General features: G+C 26.3%; 1 protein-coding gene across 1 annotated transcript in view; it reads left to right on the top strand.

The window, feature by feature from the left end:
* The first annotated feature begins 1287 nt into the window (after positions 1 to 1287).
* LOC100208426 (phosphatidylinositol polyphosphate 5-phosphatase type IV) overlaps positions 1288 to 24627 on the top strand; it is a 30235-nt gene continuing 6895 nt past the window's right edge. Inside the window, exons 1-9 of the mRNA XM_065790728.1 lie at positions 1288 to 2601; positions 3561 to 3658; positions 13597 to 13721; positions 16606 to 16658; positions 18605 to 18671; positions 18774 to 18872; positions 18981 to 19267; positions 19390 to 19478; positions 22482 to 22529. Of these exons, the coding sequence (XP_065646800.1) occupies positions 1504 to 2601; positions 3561 to 3658; positions 13597 to 13721; positions 16606 to 16658; positions 18605 to 18671; positions 18774 to 18872; positions 18981 to 19267; positions 19390 to 19478; positions 22482 to 22529 (1964 nt within the window). The 5' untranslated portion in view covers positions 1288 to 1503. The remainder of the gene's footprint in view (positions 2602 to 3560; positions 3659 to 13596; positions 13722 to 16605; positions 16659 to 18604; positions 18672 to 18773; positions 18873 to 18980; positions 19268 to 19389; positions 19479 to 22481; positions 22530 to 24627) is intronic.

Here is a 24627-nt window from a genome sequence, read left to right as displayed (position 1 = left end):
ATCGGGGCTGATTTACAAAGTAGTGCGCTCACTTTGATTATTTTTCAAAGAGTTTCAAGAGTTCAAAAAAATAACCTTTATTACTGGATATGCCATAAAATTCTTAATACCCACGTAATGCCAATTCTTGTTTACTTCAAAACAATATTTTATTTCTAGTAGTTTTCAGGATCTTTCTGTTTTTTCTGCTTGTTTCTTCTTTGAGGCCAAAAGCTTTGCTAAAACCGTTTTCTCAGATATGTAAAACTTTGTTTAAAATAACTGCCTCTAATAATTGCCATAAGAAATCTTCCTTATGGTTTTATGCAACTTAAGTAGCTTACTTGTAAGTTAATTGAGCTTCACTAGAAATAGAAGTATAGACTTCTTTGTCATCATCAGTTAGTATTGGAGGGTTCAGGGCTGTTGTTATTTACTATAGCATTTTGTTTGACAACAATCCACAAACTCACCAAGTTGTAAGTAATTTGTTCCACAAAAAGTTACTGGAATAAAATATAAACATATGGTTTCATTTGTTAAAATGTTAAGCTGGAGTGTTAAATGTTAAGCTGGAGTGTTAAAATGTTAAGCTGGAGTGTTAAAATGTTAAGCTGGAGTGTTAAAATGTTAAGCTGGAGTGTTAAAATGTTAAGCTGGAGTATTAAAATGTTAAAATAGAGCTACTAAAATGTTAAACTGTGTTTTCAAAATCACAAAAAGTAATGTCATAAATTCACATAAAGTATATTCATTTTCCCGTTTATTCTATTTATACGCATACTTAATATAAAAAAAAACTCAACGTCGCTAAATTTTAAAAAGTTAGGTTAAAAAACTCAACGTCGCTAAGGTTCAAATGGTAGGCAAAAAGGAGCTTTCGCTCCTTCTTGCCTTCCCTACTGTATGATATATGCATTGCGCTGGTGCTTTCAAAGCGCTTCTTTCAAAAAGACTAATGGGGAATACATTTTTCTATAGATAAACTGTTTAATGTTTAACAAATCACATTGCAAAATAAGAAGCACTATTTTTTTTTTCCCGAGTATATGCATTGTCTAAAATCAACTCCGAAAAAAAACTATAATGCTCATAATTTTTTTTTCTATTATTACTTTTAATGCTTGAATGTTTAGCGTGAACAACTATCTTTTAGTATATTAGTATAACTATATTTAACTTGAATAATGTAGCAACCAAAAATACTTTGCAGTTTTTATTTCTAGGTAACGGGATTCATTCCATATGTTATTGTATTCTCGCCCATTCGATAATCGTAATAAATAAATAATCTCTTCATTTAAAAATAGACAAGTCAAAAAAACTTAAAACAAAAAGTTTGTATTCTTTTAAAAAAAAAGTTAAAAATTATGGAATTATAGTTATGATATTGTATCTTAAAAAATTAGAGTTATATAATAAAAGTATTAAATTTATATTCTAAGTTGTTGTTAATGACTTATAAAATATAAAAAAGTTAATGTTTATGTTAGCGCAAAATTTTATAAGGTTTTGCAACGTTTTATGATGACAAAAAGCAGTTCTTCGAACACATATTCGTTTTATACAAATATTGAATTGCCTTGTGTTAAAAGATTTTCACCAAGATTAGTTACTAAATCAATTACTTCTGAATATACTAATCAAAGTTTACATACTGAAAAAATAAAAATGGCTCGAAAAGACTCCTTCAAAATATTAGATAATCTGTTAGATGAAAGTCATTTGACTGGATTAAAAAATTTAGCTATAGATAAAGTTAATTTTATTCCCCATCCACCTAATGAAGTTAAAAAAAGAAATTCAGTAGAAATTCAAACATTTAATAAAAGTGAATGCAATTTAAACAGTTTCATAGCAAATAATACATATCTTAATCCTTCTGATAATCTACCTGACAATGATCCAGATTTTCAAGGAAAAAAGTTAATTGGAATGTATAAGGACTTTTTAAATTACAGATATGGACAAAGACTAAATCATTTATCATCTGATTGTGAAAATAATAAAAGTTTATCATCTGAGGATGAATTTAGTATAAGTAGTTTGTACTCATCAGATAAAGAAGAAAATGATAATCTATCAATTAGCACAGATTTGTCAACAGAATTTAAACCACAAGTCTTAAATAAATTTAAAGATAATTTTGATTTTCACAAACAGTTGAACAATGCTTTACTAAATAACACTAATTTAAGTTCTAAGTTTGGATCTGATGAAAAGTTGTATACAAATTCACTTCCTGATCTTCGAAAAATAGACAAAGTTGTTTTTAAAAAGACTAATTATGTTTTTAAAAACGAATCTGAATCTGTAAGTGAACCAGGAGCAAAGCGACTATACAAATTTAATCCATTGCCACCAATACCAGCTTCAAATTTACCTAATACATCTGTGATGTATGAAACACTAGATCACCAAAAGGAAAAAAGAGAAAATATTTTTAAAGACGATCATAAATCTTTTAAACACATTGTGCAAATGATAAGTTTGATTCCGAAATTAACTACTTGTTCAGTTAGAAATAGAAAAAGTGATCATCACTTATCAGAATTGACAAACTATTTACCCAATAAAAAACTAACTGTTTTCGTTGGTACTTGGAACATGAAAGGAACTAAGGTAACATTTTTAATACAAGTAGTAATGATAATACAAATTTGATTTGATTTTTGTTATATTTAATTACATAAGCCAATGAAATTTTACTTTTTTATTTTGCATACAGTATGTTTTCTTATAGTATTCCTCATTCTGATTTCAAATATGCGATCCTTTTTCTTTTATCATGTCAAGTTTTAAAGATATTAGGGTTCAAATTCCAAATATTTGTTTGTAATAAAAATGAATACTTTTTATTTTATTGGTAAAAAACATTTTTTTTTTTATTATTTTGATTTTCTTTAGCTTTTTTTTACATCATTTCTCTGTTAATAAATTTGAAATAAAAATGTTTATAAACATTTTTAGCATTTTAAGTTATTATAGATATAATGATTTAAAATACAGAAATGTTTATAAAAATTTCAAAAAACATAGATGTTTTTTTGAAATCTCTATATAAAAACACGCTTCTTTTGAGAACCAGGTTGACACACTTTTAAAGAAGTTTTTTTTGACAATATTAGGAGTTTTACTTCAAATGTTTGGAATTTGAACCCTAATATCTTTAAAACTTGATGTCATAGAAAAAAAAGGATTGCATATTTGAAATCAGAATGAGGAATACTATTAGAAAAACATATTGTATGCACAAAAAAAGTAAAAAAGTAAAATTTTATTGGCCTGTGTTATTGAGATAATATTTTTTCTTACTCTACAAATCAAAAATTATAATATGTTTGTTGAAAAAACATATTATTCCATTAAATAATTCTTTACTGAACTATGTTCAAAATATAATTTGAAAACTAATTTTCAGAAGTCAAAAATAGCATTTTCATCTAAATGTATCAGAGATTAAAAAAAATTTATTCAATAAAAATCTCTAGTGTTAAGTTTTTATAAGCAACTTGGGTATTGACTATTTTTTTTTTTTAATGTAAAGTGAAAACAAAGTGTTATGTTCATTATTATTTTAGTTTTTACCTAATTCCCTGGACAGTTTTTTATTACCACCAGAAAGTGAATACTTACAAGATATTTATGTGATAGGTTCACAAGAGGGAACTCCATTCAGGTTAGATCAGATTTTTTTTTTAAATAAATCAATTTTTTTTTAAAATGTAATCACTATGACAATGATAATAACAACTAGCATCATTTGCACTATTTATTATAATTTACCTGATAATGTCAGCTTAGCTGAAAGAACGCTACTTAAATGAGTGATAGTTTAAACATCAAGGTACCATGTGATGCAAATTTTGAAAGCTTTTAGTTTTGTCAGCAGAAAAAAAATTTAATTTGAATCTTCAAATTAATTGAAATTTCGACCTCATGATTGGCCAATAAAAAAACCTGTAGCCTGAGATCCACTCTTTATAATTTAATAAAGATTAGTGTAAATATAACTGCATCAAGCTCTGAATAAAATTTCAGATAGACTATTCTACTGGTTAAAGATTTATGGTATTTTTAGTTTTAATTTTACAACTTTTTTGCTACTTATAGCTCAAAGCGTTTTGGATTACTGTGACATTACTGTGGTATATGAGTGTTCTACTATGTAGTCTACTGTGATATTTGGTCACTATTTTTAAAATTAGGGTTATATGAGTGTTTTGCTATGTAGTGCCAACAATTTTTATTAAAATGTCTCATTGCTACATGTGTCATTTACATTCTATAAAACAAACTATTTCTTTGGTGTGAAAATATCTTCATTTCTTAAGCTATAAACTACTGTCAAAAAGCATTTATATGCTCAAAATTAATATTTTTTCTAATTTAATTCTTAAATCTAATGAACACCTTCTTTAAAAGAGTTTCTCAAAATTTCTTTGTTTCTTTTTCCTCAGCAACTCTGACTCTGCCTCTGTCCTTTATGGGAGCTTACTTCTCTGAGTAAGCTCCCAAAAAAGACATCAAGCTTATCAAGGACATAATGAGAGCGTGGCGGAAGACTTTTTATATTTTATTTTTATTTTATTTTTATTTTTGGGCTATATTGTTAAAGAGATTTGTATTACACCTGTAAATCTAGAAAATCTTATTTCTGAATCTTTTTCTGTGATTTTTACGGTCTTTTCAATATGCAATTGTTGTTTTTTTGTTTGTTTTTGTTTTGGTCTTAAAATCAAAGTTTACTCAAAGTAATTTTTCCACAGTCTTTACATGTCTGCAATTGAAATATAACATGTTGAGTTCAAGGATAAAAATTATGTTACATAGTGTAATCTAATGTATTAAAGGCTAATATATACCCCAAGATTTGACAAGTGAAATGATCATTATAAGATTGTTTTTATTATAAATAAAATCTAGTAACACTTAATACTTCTAGTAACACTTCTAATCAAAATGAAATTAAAAAAAATGTTTTTGTAAGAGTTTAATTGATAAAAATGGCATTTCAATCAATTGCTAAAAAGCTATTATTAGTTTTTCAATTCAGTAGCTGCTTCAAAAAAAACAACAACATAGCAACTAGTCTAAGTTAAGAACAATTCATAGGTTCTCAGATATTTATTGAGAAACATCTAATACTTTCATGGCCACAAAGCACAGAATTTCCCAGTGTTTTAAATAACAACATATAAGTTTATAATGTGGCTTGACAGACCAGCAATAAATAATTATTGCTGGTCTGTCAAGCCACATTATAAACTTTATCTTTATTGTCTATAAAGATTTATAATGTGGATTGTTAATAATAGTTATAGTTTTATAAGATTATAATGTATTTTTTCAAATTAATAAAAGTAGTCAGATAGTTCCTGTTTATATATCAGAAATGATATATCAACAGGAATTTATTGCAATTCTAACAAGCAATTGTGCTACTAAACAGCTTCAAACAAGCAAACACTTTCTTTACTGATTTGATAAAGAAACTTGTTAACAATGAAAAACTAGTTGGTTCTGTATTTAATGATTTGACCAAGGCTTAAGTTACCAGCCACAATAAGTTAATGACAAAGATAGAAAATAGAGCTGATTGAGTGACAGTTAGAGGGGTCAAATTTATGTATAAGAGATAGATGTTAAACTTGTCTTTGTTAATGATGCTGTTAACCATTTGTAAAAGTCTTTAGTCTTTAACTTCTGAAATAAAATACAAAAAATTTAGTAATCTGAGAATAATGAATTTAAGTATTAGACAAAATAATGAACCTTAATATCAATATTTTTTTGCATCAGTTACTTGCAATGATAAAAAGATATTTTCAAGAAAGTTAGTTTTACAAAAACTATAGAAATAATTATAACTAGAAGTAGCAGCTACATGAGAAAACCGAAGGATAAAACAAGGCTTGACTTGAATCCAGCAAAATCAATAAATGTTTCCATGCCTGCATGATTATTGATCACAGATGTAGCAGCTTTTTGCGTGTGTTTCAGCAAACTTTATTTAGTATATGCCATTCCATAAAGCATAGTTTTTATAGACTTCTCAAGATCTGTTTAAAACCTGCTATTTTCTTTATGATTTTTCATGAAGTTGTCTTTTAGAAGTCTTTTTCATGTAGCTTCAAAGTCATGATTGATAGTAAATGATAGATTATAGGATAAGAATTTTAGAGCAATATTGAAGGTGTGACTGTTTTTAAAAATGTTATATCCTATATAGATTTTATAAAATTTATATGTATTTTTCAAACTTTTTGTACAGGTATTGTGACCAGGATAGTTATGTGCAGTATCATGTTAGTTGGTCCTAATGGCAAAGTAACATTAAATTAAATAAATACACACAGATATATATATATATATATATATATATATATATATATATATATATACATAAATGTTTGATTCAATTCTTTTTTGTCATGTAAAATTACTTGTAAAGTTACTATTTAGTTAATAAATAAATAAGTTAACAAATAAATGGATTGCTAGTGTGAAAACCCAAAGACAATACTTGTCTGAAAAATTTTTTTAAACCGCAATAAATGATGCTTGTTATGTATATATTCTTGCAACATTAACATTACATATGTTTGTAACCAGTATAAAACTATATTTTGTATTTAATAATCAATTTTATTAATGAATAAACAGATATCTCGTGCAAAAACTAAAAGCTCTTGTAAGAAGCTGTTTAGAGGAGCAGCTTGCATGGATCGCCATGTTTGCTTTAGGAGAGCTTTTCTCCACTCTTGCACTTATTTACTCCTGCCAAGGCCTATATCTGTTATTAAGAAACTTATAATATTCACAAATGGGTTTTTTATAACTGAAAGTAAAATATAACGAATGGTTTAAAAATCATTTTCTGTACATTGTTAAAGATTGGTACAAGTCCAATTGAATATGATTTACAATTAGTTAAATTCCTTCTGGACATTATTAAGGATTGATACAAAAGTAATTCTATTTGTACGATTTGCAGGAAGGAATTCTTGTGCAAACGCTTATAAAAGCTAAATCATTTAAAGTATGAAAGAGATTCAAGAAAATTCAAGAAAGAGATATGACATATTATGTGTTTATGTTTTTCAGTCATGGATAAAAATTCAACATGGAATTATTTTATACATGTGCAAAATTGAAGTGCAGGTCTATGCAAGAAATGTTCAAAAATGATTCAAGCTTCTGATGGTAGTAGGAGTGTTATGCATGCACGCTGAACACAACACATATTAACCTTTGAAAAAAAATAACCTAGATGAACCAAATAAAATTACATCTACACCAATGAGCATAAACATATCTACCAATTTGAGTAATCATCAAAAATATAAAAATACTTCAACTGCTGGTTGATTTATTAAACTTTGTACATCTTATGATTTAAGAATACTGTTAAGTGCTGAGGGTTATGTTAATATTCCAAAGTCTCCAAATTCGATTTGAAAAATTGCGAATGAATATGCAGCTAAAATATGCCAAATCATCTTAACTTAACTTATCCGAACTTAAAGCGCAAGCTAATCAAGGTGAATGATTTAGCATCACATTAGATGAGTGGAATTCTATAAAAAAATGTTGTTATATGAGTGTAAATATAAATGCATTTTACAAATTTTGGAGTCTAGTTCTTGCTAGAGGTCATGGATCAATGCCAATGAATAAATGTATTGTTCTTTTAGAAAAAACACTTAAAGCATTTGGTATTTTGTTAGACAATGTGGTTTCAATTAGGAAAGTGGTAAAGTTAGTTAGTGCTAATCATCAGTTATGTTTAGTGCATTTAAACTAAAAGTTTCTTTTTAATTTTAATAAAAAAGTAAAAGAAAAGTTGAAAAAATAAAAATAAATTTTGGGCACCCATACTGCTCCAGCGGTATTAAAACAGGTCTGGGTTCGTCCCTGTCTTTAGCGAGCAATAATGCCAACAGCAATCTATAACAGGAATTACATCCTGTACATTTAATTTTACAAACAATGAATGTCAAATCTTTAGGAAAAAGATCTTTTAGTAAAATTTGAGATTTTTTTTGGTTTTTGTTTTCTTTAAGGGTAAAAAATTTCTGCAAAATTATTTTCTTGGAATGTTTAATAAGAAATATCATCGATTCCAATAAGTCATGGTCACCTTAATAATGTAGTCATCTGCATTTTAATATAGTAATTTCATGGATTTAAAAATGTGGATATATATATATAATATATTTATTAGAGATTTTAATGCAAGAATGGTTTGTATAATATGTTTACAAGTTTTTTTGTCTGCCACATTTTTTGTTAAGTTTTTAAATCAAAAAAGAATATGTATAACTTTATTGACAACTCACTATTTCGATCTTAAATTCAGCAGCAGATTTAGGATTTTATATAGGTGTAACTAAAGTTTGTAAAATTACATTGTAATTGCAACTATTTAATAAATTGGTTTGTCTATATCAAAAAGATGTCCGATAATTATATCATGTAGATGCTGCCAGGTAGTTTTTTTTATCTGAGTGTCTTAAATTGGAGTGTTGAACAACTTTTACCTATTTAGTTTTTACTTTTTGTACAAATATATTTTTTACTCCTTTTTAATGGATTCTATTAGAATAACTAATGGTAAAATAGAAAAGTTATATAATTTCACTTCATTTGAGACCCAACATGAATACTTTTGACATACTTTGGTCCCTAACATAAATTATTTTGATAATATTAGGGACCTATTTAATGTTCAAGGATCTGTAGCAGCCCTTAAATATATTTTTTGTTCAAAAATTTTTCAAACCCAGTATTATTTTATTAAATAGAATACACCTAGGGGGTGCCAGCAGACATTTTCAAAAAAAGTTGTTTTTTGAATCACTATATATATATATATATATATATATATATATATATATATATATATATATATATATATATATATATATATATATATATATATATATATACAGGGTTCCCACTCCTCCTTAAAAACCTTAAATATCCTTAAAAAAAAAAAAAACTCCTTAAAAGTCCTTAAATAACCTTAAAAAAAGTTAAAATTTGACTGCTCTCCTTAATTTCTCCTTACTTTCTTTTTTTTTTTATAATCTAGGAAATTTTATTAAAGCAAATGGGTTATACTTATCTATAGAGAAGCATAGTTACATCTTTGATGAGTTAAAATCCTATACTTTTGTTTTATATATATATATATATATATATATATATATATATATATACATATATATATATATATATATATATATATATATATATATATATATATATATATATATATATATATATATATATATATATATATATATATATATATATAGATATATATATAGATATATATAGTTTGTTGCGTTTGGGAAGCACGGAAGGAAAAAAGTGATTCTTACGCCAACATATGTCACTTTTAATTACTTTTGACTTTCATCCAACATTTGCGTGTTGGATGAAAGTCAAAACCATTAATTTAATTACCAATTAATCGTTTTTTAAAAAAACCACAAAAACGCAAATTTAATTGACCAGAATGTTTTTAAAAAGATTCTGAATGTTTTTAAAACATTCTGAATGTTTTTAAAACATTCTGAATGTTTTTAACAATATAAGCAATGTTTTTCTTTTTATTTTTTTTATAAAATGTTTTTATTTTTTTTAATAAATTGTTTTTATTTTTATTTTTTTACTGTAAATCATGCGCGGAGTGTTGCTACATCGACTATCTTATAGCCTGACTCGCAAGGGAGTGCTGCTACATCGACTGACAAATAGCCTGACTCGCAAGGGAGTGCTGCTACATCGACTGACAAATAGCCTGACTCGCAAGGGAGTGCTGCTACATCGACTGACAAATAGCCTGACCCGCAAGGGAGTGCTGCTTCATCGACTGAGGGTTTGGTTGGGGCAGGCAGTCTATCATTAATAAAAAAAAAATTCTGGTCTTGCATTTTAATTTTTATTTTTTGTCAACAAAATATGGAAAAAACTTTCGGACAACATATAAGGGTTCTATACATATATTTATATATATATATATATATATATATATATATATATATATATATATATATACATATATATGTGTATATACACACACACATATATCATATATCAACCCTCTGAGTATTAGAGTAAGTTTTTTAATGTATGTTTTTGGCTTTTTGTATTTAACTTTCACTTTCTTTAAATAATTTTATTTTGTTTTTTTAACAAGTGAACACCGTGCTATAAGGGATAAGTATTTATTGACCCTCTTTTTTAATTAAAGCTATATATATATATATATATATATATATATATATATATATATATATATATATATATATATATATATATATATATATACATGTATATATATATATATATAAAGGCTCTTTTACCCATTTTACCCATTAAAAGTTTCCGCATCTCTGCATTCCGGATTTTACCAATGCCCAATATAAATTATTTTGCAATAATCAAAATTTTTTCGTGCTTTTTTAAAATTTGAATCGTGCAAATTCGTTTTTTTAACTATAACTTTAATTAAATAAAGCTAAATATTAAATAATCACTTAAGTACCTTAGATGTATAAATGTATTGATGGAAAAACTTGATTTATCAAATTGTGCAAAAAATCTGTTTCAGCAGAGAAAAATATTTTTTATGGTTACACTTACGGAGTGCAAAACTTATTAAGAATTTTAAAAAACCATATTAGTAACTCTAGGAAATTTCTATACTATAATTTTAGACTTTGCTACACACCTAGATCTTGAATAAAGTGTTTAATATTCCTAATAAGTTCAAAAAAATCATATATTCAAATGTGTAATTGTATGAAATAATATGATGTAAAGCGATTGCCTAAAGAGGGTTATGTTGTTGTGTTCAAAGAAACTTTGCAATCAGTACCACAAAAGCCTATCAAAGGAATGTATCATTTCAGATATGCTTCAGAAGGAAGCAGTTTTGAAAGCAGAATTAATTTGGTATTTAAATATTGTTCAAAGCAAATACTCTTTTAGATCAAGTGAGAATAAGTCTAAACAATTTGCTTTGATGTTTCCAGATAGCAAAATAGCGACTTTTTATGTGGTCGAACAAAATCTGGCTATATTGTAACTCATGGTCTTGCCCCTTATTTAAAAAAAATTCTGATAAAAGATCTTACCCTGCAGGATAACTTTGTATGTCTTTTTGATAAGTCTTACAATAAAGTTATAAAGAAAGGTCAAATGGGCTTACATGTGCGCTATTGGAATGAAGAGAGGAATACTGTTTGTACAAGATATTATAGTTCAGAGTTCATGGGAAAAGCTGTAGCCCCAGATATTCTAAATATGTTTACATCCCACATGACTGGTTTGAATGCTGAAAAAATGCTTCAGGTTTCTATGGATATCTCTAATGTAAATAAACTGTTTTTGGAAATGCTCAACAAAGAATTTCATAACAATGAATTAAATACACTCATTGATATTGCCTGTGGTTTACATATTATCAATGGATCCTTATAAACTGGTGCTAAAGCTACAGATTGGAACTTAAAGAAGTTAATGTCTTCAATGTACTAAATGTCTTCAATGTACCAAAGTCCATCAAGAGCAAGTGATTATGAAAGAATAGCTGAGGCAACATATTTTCCTTACATATTTTGTGGCACTCGACGGGCTAAAAATCAAAGTGTTGCCAAGAAAGCAATAGAGGTTTGGTCAAAAGTAGTCTTGTTGACTACTGGAAGTCTTTACCAAAAAGTAAGCAACCTGGACTTGGTAAATCAGGGCAAAACACCAACTTTTAACATCAAAGTACTCAAACAAATAAAGTTTTAGTTCCTTTAAAGTTGAAGTTTTTTGAAGAAATTAATGGCAGTCTAAATACATTCCTTGGTAGGTGATATTTGATCCAGACGCAATTTTATTGCTTTTTATGTAATATATTTTGTTTTATTAGAAAATTGTAGAAATATTCTGAGATATTCTTTTCATATTATTTTTAAAATTTTGAGAAAAAATCACAAAAGGTTATTTTCAATCTTGCATTTTTTTTTTCTTCCAGTTTCTTTTCAAACTGATAAACCAATGGCTCCTTTTCTGGTGGTGACTCTTGAAGAACTATTACGCAACTTTTATGCGAAGTTCATTCGGTTAGATGTTTTTTTTAAATGACAAAACTACAACATCTTTGTTAAAAATAGATTTGTTTAATTACACAAACTGGCTTTCAACCAGCAAGATTAATATTAGTTTTTCATTGAAGGATTATCTGTAGCAACTCAAGAGAAAGACAAAGATTACTGATGTTCAAATGGACAAGTTCAAAAAAGGAAATATGTAATTTTGGTGTCTCAATGTGAACTCATATTATTGGGAAAAGCCCTTTGTCTTCACTGGTTGCTTGCTGTCTGGTGTGTATTTCTCCATCGTTTATGGTTGAATATCACAGAAAAGTGTGATTATTTTTTTGACAAACTGTTGATGAAGCTTGTTACTTTCAAGAAAATTAGAGCTTCTGTTGGTGATTTAGCTAAGAAAGAATATTCCAGGTTCTGTAAAAGTGTGGTCGTTGATAACAAAAGTATTTTTGCCTTTTGATAAAGATATGGATTGGTTTGACTACTTTTTGTGGGAATACACTGAAAGAAGTATTTTGATGAACAATGTTCAAAAGCCCTGTCTATAGAAAAAACATTGAAAATGGAAGCAAAAGGAAAAGTTATGGAAGATATTGAAATTGTCAATACTTAAAATTGACAGACATTATCTATAATTGAGAATTTAAAGAAGTCTTCTGATGAAACTGGATTCTGTGCTGAAAAAAGAATAGCCTTAGGTTTATTCCTTGAATATAAATATTTTTTTTCAGTTTATATCACTAAATGTAATGTCATTATTTAATGATTCCTTTTCCATTTAGATGACATTAAAGCTGATATATCATAATCTAATGCATTAAAAAGAGCCACTTGCAAAAAACAAGAGTTACTAGAGAAGCTATATGTTAAAAAAAAGAAACTTGTTGGAAAAAAAAAAGAAGTTATATGTTGACCACGATGATATATAATATATATATATATATATATATATATATATATATATATATATATATATATATATATATATATATATATATATACATATATATAAATATATATATATATATCCAATATATATATATACACACACACACATATATATATATATATATATATATATATATATATATATATATATATATATATATATATATATATATATATATATTCATTTATAATAGTTTATCTATCTGTATTTAAAATTTATGGAAAAAAGAAAGATTCTGTTTTTAATATAATTGTTTTCTCCTTAATTCTCCTTACTTTTACCTTCAAAAAATTGTCATTCACGAATGAATCTCCTTAAATATTAGGAAAATATCTCCTTAAATCTCCTTAAAATCCTTAATTTTAGCCCCAGTTTTAATAGTGGGAACCCTGATATATATATATATATATATATATATATATATATATATATATATATATATATATATATATATATATATATATATATATATATATATATATATATATATATATATATATATATATATATATATATATATATATATATATATTTACGATCAAAAACTATTTTCAGGAGAGAGTGGCAAGTTAGACTTCAAGAAACATTTGGTCCATCACATGTTCTAATGCAAGCAAGCAATTTTGGAGTTTTACAAATGTCAATCTTTGTGCGCCGAGAACTTGTTTGGTTTTGTTCAGGTGACAACAATTTATTTTTTTAACCAGGGCTGTCCCTGATGTAATAGGGTTGTCTTTAGGGGAATAGCTCTATTTAGTCTCTAGGAAAGTTTTGTTCAAATATTAGCCAGCAAATTTACACAAATTTTAGTTAGCAGTTGGTCTAATGTCAAATTTTTTTACCTAAGTAAGCAAAATTTTTTTAGGCCTTAATCAGCAAAAAACAGATATGTCACCCAACCCTCCTCCGTCAAGATCTTTCCCGGACATTCCTGTTTTTAACTAGCCTTCTATGGAAAATAAGAATTAAAAAATTTTTAATATTAAAAATACTTTTAGCTAAGTTAAAGTTCAAAATTATTTTTTGACTGAGGATATTATACTACTTATGCTCAACTCAAATATTATTTTATAGTTTCATTTTTGCTAAAAAAAACTTTTTAACTCAATTTTTAGTTGTTCTTTTACTGTTATTTGTCTGGAGAATACATCATACATCCAAACAAATAAATTTTATAAATATTTTTTTAATTCTAAACAAAATGTTTTTTATTGGATTAAAATATAATATTGACTGCTACAACCAAGGTTTAATAAAAGGACAAGATCTTTTATTATATTGTTTGATATATTAACATTTTCGAATTCCATGTAAAATCAGCAGTGTGCATGTCACCCTATGTTTTGGATTTTGCTAATTTTTTAGTTTATAAGGCTTATGAGTATTAAAAAAATTTGAAAGTTTTAGTATTCAACATAGACTTTAAGACCTAAAAAGATATTCAGGTTTAAATTTTGAAATTTATTCTGACTCACCATTATTTACATTATAATTTTTTGTTGTTAAATAGAAATATTTAATAAGCAGAATGAAGTATCAACCTGAAGTTTTGTACATAGACAGTTTTCCACATGGAAAATTCAAATTCCAAATTTAGTTTTTAGTTAGTATCACAACTACATGTAAAAAAGCATATATTGTGGGGTATTTTGGTGGTCAGATTTTTGATGTCAGTTTTTTACACAAGTCTTTGTTTTTAACACCTTTTAGTAAACTGTTAATGAGGTATCCATAATTTTACTATCAACAGTAAAAATTTGTGTATGTTTTTGATAACTGTATACCTCTTTTGTATGTTATATAATAACTGGCTACATTTTGTGTAAGTTATATAATAACTGGCTACATTTTGGATGAGTCACAAGTTTCATTACATTTGATTTCTTTTAAGGTTTTATGCCATAAAAAACAGCAACAAAAAAAAACACAACTGAAAATGTTCAAATTTTAAATGAATCAGAGAAACCGGTGACTCATCCAAAATATAGGCAATTATTAAAAGAAAAACAAAAAAGTTATTATTGATACAATCTTTGCCATAAACATATATATTTATGCTTGGAACATATTTATACATACTTAAAACATATTTATTTATAGCTTTGTTGATGTTCTCTTCATAAAGTTTGTACTTGATTTTTAATTTTGGTTAGTTTTAATTTTTTTTATCAATATGAATAATTTCTCAGAAAAAAGAAACATTAGTACTCAAAAGTTTACTGATGTGTTAGTAGACATTAATGAAGTTTTATTTTAGAGAGTACTTAAATAAAAATATTAAATGTTTTGCGATCTTTTCCCAAGATGGTGTATAACCACAATTTTGTCTGGCACTAATACGTTGTTCATCATCATCATCATCATCATCATCATCATCATCATCATCATCATCATCATCATCATCATCATCATCATCATCATCATCATCATCATCATCATCATCATCATCATCATCATCATCATTATCATCATCATCATCATCATCATCATCATCATCATCATCATCATCATCATCATCATCGTTTTAGTGTACTTGTTTCTGTGCTTAATTGGGTTGGACATTTCTCATAATGCTGTTTCTATAATATACATGATCTTGAAGGTCTTTTTTCCTTAGCCAAAATTTTTTCATTTAATTTTATTCCACTTTCTTAAAGTTTTCCTACCTTTATCTTTTTCTCATGAAACTACTTTCTTTCTACATGCTAATGCTCAATCATCTGAATTTTCATGCTCTACATGCCTCAAATTATTCCGAATCTCTATCTAAGAACTATTTTTAACTATTTCTTAAAGTCACAACATACACCTATCTATCATCTTTACCGTTCTTTTAAAATGCATCATCAATCCTAATTGCTATGTTTTACTGCCATACATCATAGCACTAAGATGATTTGAGGCGTGACTTTTCTTGAACAAAGCCATATTAATTGATATTTATCAATCTTTGTTTATTTAGTAGAGTTATATAAATGTTTTTATTATAATATTTTTCCATTTATTTGCAAATTATTGAAATCTGAAAATATGAAGTTTATTGAAATCGAAAGATTATTGAAATCGAAAGATTATTGAAATCGAAAGATTATTGAAATCTGAATATTTTTATTGAAAATCTGAATATTTTTATTGAAAAATTTTAAAATGAAAATTTGAACTGAAAATTTTTAAAATTTGAAAGTTAAGATAAATGAAAGTTTTTCATAATCTTAAATACTATTTTTAAAAAGCAACATTCGATACATTACCCTTGATCATTAAAAAACAACATTTGATAGATTACCCTTAATCGTTGAAACCATAATGCTTACAGCATTTGTATAACTTTTTTACCAAAATATAATGAATATTTTTCAATTTAAAATCTTTTACTTTAATAATTCAGTTTGAATTTTCTGTATGTTTTTGTGTTTAAAATTAAATAGTTAAGCATTATTTTTTCATTACATTTCAATTCTTTTGGTTATCCTTTATTTTTATTTTCTGAACAAAAAGAATTATGGTAATTAACTGTAAAAAATTTATATTACTATGTATAAAATAACTTTTATTTATTTTTAGCTGTCAATCAAGATACAGTTGCTACAAGAGTAGCACACAAGATTAAAACAAAAGTATGAAAAATATTTTTTAATTCTCAAACTTACAGAATCTGTTAGTGTGCTGAATTTAATTTTAATTGTATATTCTTGTATATTGTTAAAATAGTTCTCTTTTTTTATGCATAAAATAGTATACAATCCTTGGAATTAGAGCCGACCTCATTACTACGTTTAATGGTTATGGTTTTTGTATCAAATTTTTTTTTCAACTTGATGCCAACCTCTAACAGATTAAGGTCGGCAAAATATTGCCTATTTTATTTCGGCCTACCTCATTTTTCTAATTCCGAGAGCTGATTATTATGTGCCAAAGTATTTGCCATAAGTTTTTAAATTATGTTGGTTTAAATTGAGAGCTTTATTTAACTTGGTTTAAAATTGAGCTCACATATTTAACTCATAATATATTTTTTTAAATGTTGTAATGATTTTTTACATTAATTAATGACCAATATTAAAACAATGATTTTAAATTTTAAATATCAAATAAAATATTTGTACATCTATTTTTATGTTGCATTTTATCTATAGTTAGTGAGCCTACTCAAAGTGAAAAAAAAAAAATATACATATATCATACAATTCTAAAGCTCAGAAGTACAAAACTTAATAAAGAAGGCAGTGTGCACAGTAGAAACATGTTACTTACAGAGAGGTGTACCTTTCTGTTAGTAACATGTGTTGTTAATGGTCAAATTCATGTGAAATTTAAGTTCAGCGTGGTACTACCAGGGATGCGTGGGATTCAAACTCTGAACTTCTCTTTTATGAGGAAAGCGTTCTACCACTTTATTATCTATCATTGTTTATCTATTATTGTTACTAGCAAATTCTTATCTAACATTGCTTAACATATATCACATCTACACACAACACTTATAACAACATAATAGCTGTTGTTGCGATTGGTAAAATATCGAATCAAGTTTTTAAATAAGGAGTGATTTGTTTTTTTAAAGGAAATTTAATAAAAGGCGATGACAAAGTGATAGTGATTCAAACAATGACAAAGATGTTATGGAAATATTATCAAGTTTATTTTTTCTAAAGTTTTATTTGCATTATTTTTCTTCAGCAATTTTTATTGTAAATATATTATTTTTTTATATTTAAATTTTTTATTCTACAAATATTTTATAACATTTTAAATATTAAAGTTTTTTTTTATATGATGATGATATGGAAATCATTATATCACTTTTTTTTCTTCAGATAGTTTTTGATAAGGTTTTGCTTTCTTTTAAAAAAAATTTATTTTTAATAATAGTAGTAATATTTTTTTTAACTTTTCATTTCAAAATAAATATGTTATTTTAACAAAAAATATAACTATTGCCATATTGCATTCAGTTTGGAACAATTATATTTTTTTTGTTTTTCATTTTTAATAAATATATTTATAAGTTGATTTTCTTATATGGTTGAATTATTTTCTATTTAGTTATATATACAATTATACATTAGTTTATTCAAACTAATGATCCAAAAATTTTTTATGAAAATAATTTCAGAATGGTCAACAATCAAATAAGTATTACAATAATAATAGCTGTATAAATATAAATTTAGATTTTTCTTGAAAATTAATTTTAATGTTGTAGATAATTACATGTGACTACATATAGAGGTTTATATAAATATTACTATATATTATATTATATTATTGTATTTATATCGTATAAATACAATGATAATTAAATATAATTAATGAATCACTTGGGTATTAAATGTGTAATGTGATCTTGAGTAGTTTGCTGCTAATAAAATTAATAATTAATAAATAAAAATACTTTCTAATATCTAAAGTCAAAAATGCAAAATTTTTTGTCAAGGATAAAATGACATAAGTTAGATAATGGGTACAAAATTTATTATTTTATTTTTATTATTTTTAAAATTTTAAAATTTATTATTATATTTTATTATATATTATGTTTATTTTATTTTTTTTTTTTTAGGGTGCCATAGCAATGAGTTTTAATATTTTTGGAACATCCTTACTTTTTATAACATCTCATTTTGCATGTGAGTTCAAAGTTCTTCCTAATACATGTTTCTTCTGCGTGACATCTTACATTAATTACTTGTTGTAATGTATCAGAATAATTTTTCATAAAATTTGTTTAGCGGACACTGAAAAATTAACAGAGCGTATTAATGATTACAAAAAAATTTGTTCAAGTATTCAATTACCATGGAATAATGCAGACACAAGTGTTAACACAAGTAAACAATTTCAGTTTTTCCTATTTGTTTGTTTTTTTAATTGTTTTAATTAAAACTGAAAGTTGTTTTTCAAAGAATAGATTTTCTTTATTTTTTCTTTATTTTCAGAAAACTTCACAGATCATTTTGATAGAGTTTTTTGGTTTGGAGATTTTAACTTTCGCATAACAAAAACAAGAAAAGTTGTTGATGAGATATTTAATCTTTATGCTGGCGACCAATCTTTATTGATTAGTGAACTTCTTAAGCATGATCAGCTCTTAAATCTTTGTAAAAAAGGTCAAATATTTCAGGATTTTATAGAAGCACCCATAAATTTTATGCCAACATATAAGTTTGATGACAACACAGATAACTATGATACTTCTTCTAAAAAAAGAGTTCCTTCTTGGACTGTAAGTGTTTTTTTTTTTAATTTTGTATAAAATATTTTTAAATATTTTTGGATCAAATTTCTGTTGAACTACTCAAGTTACTCAAAAGTTCATCATTTTTAAAGAGAATTTTCATTTATCAGGATCGTATTGTTTATAAATCAAAACCACCTGGTGAATTAGTATCAATAGTTTATAATTCGTGCAGCCTAATTAAAGTATCTGATCACAAGTAAGTCTAGGTTTTATAATTTATAAAATTTTTTAATAATACAGTCAATTCTTGGTAAATGCTACACCAGTTAACTCAATTTTTTATAATCTCAAAATGTTTCATTTGGTTTCTTTGAAATCATTAAATTGATTACTATTGTAATTCTCTGATAAAGTTAAACTTCTGATAACTCGAACTTTGTTAAGTTGAACCATTTTTTTTGTCCCTTTTCAGCAAACTTTTTTGGAAAACTCAAACTTTTTGTATTTAAATTAAAGATATTGACATAATTAAAATTTTTTTAAAAAAAAGTCATTCCATATAAAACGTAAATAACTGTAGTCTAAGGGAGAGTGAGGTATTGGTGAACAGCTAAGCGGGAATGCAATTTTAAAGACACCAGTTATAATTATTGATTATCAATTCGTCTAACTATTCAGTCACAAACCCTCAAAAGCAATTTTTTAAATCTTGTTATAAATTAAAAATTTAGGGCAAATATAAAACCATTGGTATTCGAAATTACCCTACATATGTGGGGTAATTCCGAACACACCATGCGTAATCACAAACACTGTTGTGTAATAACAAATAAAATGCTATTTGTAATAATTAAGTGCAAAAATTATACTATGCAACAATGACAACAAAGGGAGTGGTTTTATATCCATATATATATTATTGAAACATTAGTTTAATGGTGTAAATTTAATGTATATACTTTAGCATTGAACAAAGAAAAATTGCTTTAACTCTAACTAATATCTAATATTAGCTAAAGTTTGATTTAATGCGAAAATCAAACCATTTTCCTTGGTCCCAGGTCCCTTGGAGGCTTGAGTTATTGGGAATTAACTGTAATTTTTTCTTCAATTTTAAAATTATCTAACTGTTTTATTATGTACTTAGAATTGAATGAATGTACAAAGTTCTGTTTTGTACCTTGAATGTTTTTTTTAGTTCATTTGAAAGCAGTTAACTTTAAATTAGCTTTACTAGAAGAACCCAAGTAATAAATATTTATTAGAAGAACCCAAATAATAAATATATAGAAGTATTTATTATGTTTTCAATTTCAGCTAACTTATTTATTACAAGTTTTATTGAGTTAACTTTTTATTTTATTTTATAAATAATGTTTGTTGTCATACATTTACAAAAGTTAAATCTAACATTTAAGTTTAATTTAAAGTTAAATTGCCTAGCATTCCATAAATAATTTTGGCTTTTTATTGATTTTGGTTCTGCATTTGCATTGCATATACATATTCAGAACAATACTAAAAAATAATTCTTTTCTACTAAAAATTCATTTTTCAATTTTATAGTTGTTTGTGTTTTATGCTGTAGATGGAACACAAGTTTTGTTGTGGTTTGACTCTCTAAAAGTTTTGCTGTCGTTCGACTCTCTAGAAAATTGCCATAGTTTAACTCTCTATAAAATAATTGGAAACTAGTCTTTAATATACTGTTTGGAAAGCAGCTTGAAAGAAATATCTTTTAAAACCTTTTTAGTTATTCTTAATCTATTTTTAATTTGATCCTGAATCTGTTCTAAAAAAAAGAAAATTGTTTCTTAAAGAGCGTTTAGTTAAAGACCTTGATTAAGTGTTGAATAGTTTTGATTCAACACTTTAATAATTCAATTATTATAATAATTATCATAATCTATAAACATTTAATTTGCACATATTTGTTTTTAAACACATCCATCAATTATTGGCTGTCATGTTGTATAATTATAACTTACTTCAGAAGTTAATGGAAATAAAGGTATTCTCCATCAAAGAAAAATGTAATAGTGTGTTAACATAGTGTGTTGGAAAGGAACTATTTTACTTTCAAAGTTTTTCTAGATATATGATGAGAGTTTATAGAGAAAACCAACATGTCAGATTTTATTGAAAGATTTTGTTATCTCAAGAGCAGTAGTTATTGTCTCACTAGTTCCATCTAATGTAAAAATTTTCTGTTCTTGTCTTGCTGGTTCCAAACTTTTCTGTTATTACAGTTAACAAGCCAGCAGTAAAACATTCAAGTTCTGATTGTCACAAAGTTGTTAGACTCAGGTGTCATTTTTCAGCAGGTAGGAAACAAAGTTTGGTTAAGCAAGGTAGGAAACAAGGTTTGGTTAAGCAAGGTAGGAAACAAGGTTTGGTTAAGCAATTGTTTGGTTCTTGTTAAATAGTTTAGAGATTAATAAAAGTTCTGCACATTAGTAAGATTGTGACAGAAATATTGTTCTGGAGAGCACATTAGTAAGATTGTGACAGAAATATTGTTTGGACAACAAGCTGTAAAGGATTTTAAGTATGAAATAACTTTAGCAATGGAAGCAGGATTGATTTGGATGTCTAACAGTGAATTAACCTGTTTTTCTTTAAGATGGCAAAATGAGTGTTGTTATTAGATTTAACAGATGAATGAGAAGAAAAGTTCTTTGTTGATAAAAAATTCTATGCTCTGTTTTATCCTTAGGAGAGGTAATAAGATCATACCCATGTATACCCATGTATGAAATTTAGTATTCTGAGATTAATGGACCTTAGTGTCAGATAATACTTTTTTGCAATTATTAATGGATTTTTGAGGAAAATATAAAAGAAATAATTATGGTTAGAATTGTTTTAGAATTTGTATAGAATTAGAATTTTTAGTTGCAAAATAAAATTTATATATATGTGTGTGTGTGTGTATACTTACATATATATATATATATATATATATATATATATATATATATATATATATATATATATATATATATATATATGTATATATATATGTATATGTATATGTATATGTATATATATATATATATATATATATATATATATATATATATATATATATATATGTATATGTATGTATATATATTTATTTATATACATACATATACTTAGTATATATATGCTTATATAACAAGTATATACTTTTTCATCTTTTTTATCTTATTTTTTGTGATTAATTAATTTTTTAACTTTAGCTTTTAATATCAGTTTATTTTTTTTAATTTTATAGACCTGTTTATGCAATATTTGAAACAACAATTGAACCATTTAAAGATAAGTAAGTGATTTTTAACTAAACTTTGTTTTTTAGTAAAAACTCTATAAAAGGATTTTCTTGCTATATATGTCTTATCTTACTCCTAACTCACATTTTATTTGGGTATATCTAAAAATATACGATTGATTCAGAGAATATAATAAAACTAAATGAAACAAGATATTTTTTATTTAATTTTAATGGTAAAATTTCTAACCCCAGTGTTTGGATGACATTAGGATTAATACTTTATTGAATACTTTATAAATTTCAAACACATTTGTGATAAGACTACTACAGTAGAAGACTTGCTACATTTGGAAAATGTAGCAAGTCTTCTACTGTAGATAAAGGTATAAATATTCTTGACAACTAATATTATTATGTAGTTGTCATAGATATGAAATTATAAAGACTAGAGAACTATGATACTCTAAATTTATTTTTTTCTATCTGAGATAAAACAGATTTAAAAATGGATTGGAGAAAAAGCTACTTGAAAATCACAAGGAAAAATTTTGTTTATATTTTCTCTTGAAAAACAAATTTGCTTCAAACAGGTTGCAGGCAACCATTTAGGGTTGGAATATGCTAGCTAATATAAGTTACTAGGAAATAAAAGGGTATTTAAAGAGCAAGGAAATGATTGACTGAAAATTTAAATATAACAAAATTGCATCTTTCTTTTCTTTTCTTTTTTTAAATTCTAATTCACTCCCAACAAGGCTGCAAGTGACCACTATTAAGTTGGGAGTTACTAGAAAAAAAGAATAGAGCAAGAAAATGGTTGACAGAAGACTTGAAAAATTGAAGGTTGTCAGGAAAGCATAAAAATGGGAGAGAGTTCCAAAGGGTTCAAGTGCGTTGAAAAAATTAAAGTTTTGAGAGCATACAGGGACAGAGACAGTAAAAGAATGAGACTTTACTGAATGATGAGTCAAGCGAGAGTGAGTTTTAGGTGATGGAACTAAAGGTAATAGCTCCTTTGAGCAGTGACCATGATATGCAAGTAGAGAGGGTCCAATTACGTTTACAATGCGTTTTTGGACCTTGTCTAGAAGAGAAACCAGCCCAAATATGACAACAGTATTCCATACAGGGACGAATAAGAGATTTGTAAAGGTAGAGAATGTAATCAGGAGAGAGAAAGCGGCAAGCAAGATAAAGAGAAGCAACTTTAGGAAGTACGAATTTAGCAATCAATTGTATATATGGTTTCCATGAAAGGCCAGTAGTAAAGGATAATCCATGAAGCAGTAAAGGAGCACTCAGTCAGAGGGTTGTCATTTATTGATATAGAAATGATGACAGTTCTGTGATAGTTGTTTGCAGTAAATAACTGATTTTAGTTTTGGTTAAAATTTACAAGCCACTGGGAGCCCCAATTTTTTACAGAAGTGAGATCAGATTTGAAATTGGCTGCCTGTTTGAAGTCAAAATCGGCTGCCTGAATCCAGGAGGTTATATCGGATACGCATTTTTCAGCTGAGTGGGAAAAGACATCAGCCCAAGGACCACTACCATGAAAATCACAACAAAATCCCTGTCAGCTTTAGGGTAGTAGTAAGTAGTGCAATGATAAGGTGAGTCCAAAAAGGAAGTACTAGACAAAAAAATTTAAAGAGGTCATTGCATGGTCAGAACTACCTTAAGGAGAAAAAGGAGAAACTGAACTCAAGCTAGGATCAGAGACCAGACATATATTAAGGAATGAAGGTAAATAATTAGGGTTGTTAAAAAAACAAGTCACAAAGATAACTATCTGAGTAAGGATTGAGAAATGCAGAAGTTATAGGCTTTAGCGCCAGCAGGGTCAGTAGCATTAGAGCCAAGCCATTCAGTGTGATGAGCATTAAAGTAACCTATGACAACATTATTGGCAGAGGGGTAAAAATAGAGGACATGTTCAATTTAATCAGAAATTACATCTAAAAGAGAGCAAAAGTAGAATGATAAAGAACAACGGGAAAGGTGACAGAGTGAAGAGGTGCTAAGCAAAAGCACATAAAAGAATGGTCAAAGGATTTGAACCTGATTTCATGACATGTATATATGTATGTATACCCACAAGCCCAGCATGCGACTATTAGAGTCTTAGCAAATCAAAGGATAGAACCCA

The sequence above is a fragment of the Hydra vulgaris genome, chromosome 02 (genome assembly GCF_038396675.1).
Source record: "Hydra vulgaris chromosome 02, alternate assembly HydraT2T_AEP".
NCBI classification, from domain to species: Eukaryota; Metazoa; Cnidaria; class Hydrozoa; order Anthoathecata; family Hydridae; genus Hydra; species Hydra vulgaris.
This window is presented reverse-complemented; position numbering and strand designations above follow the sequence as displayed.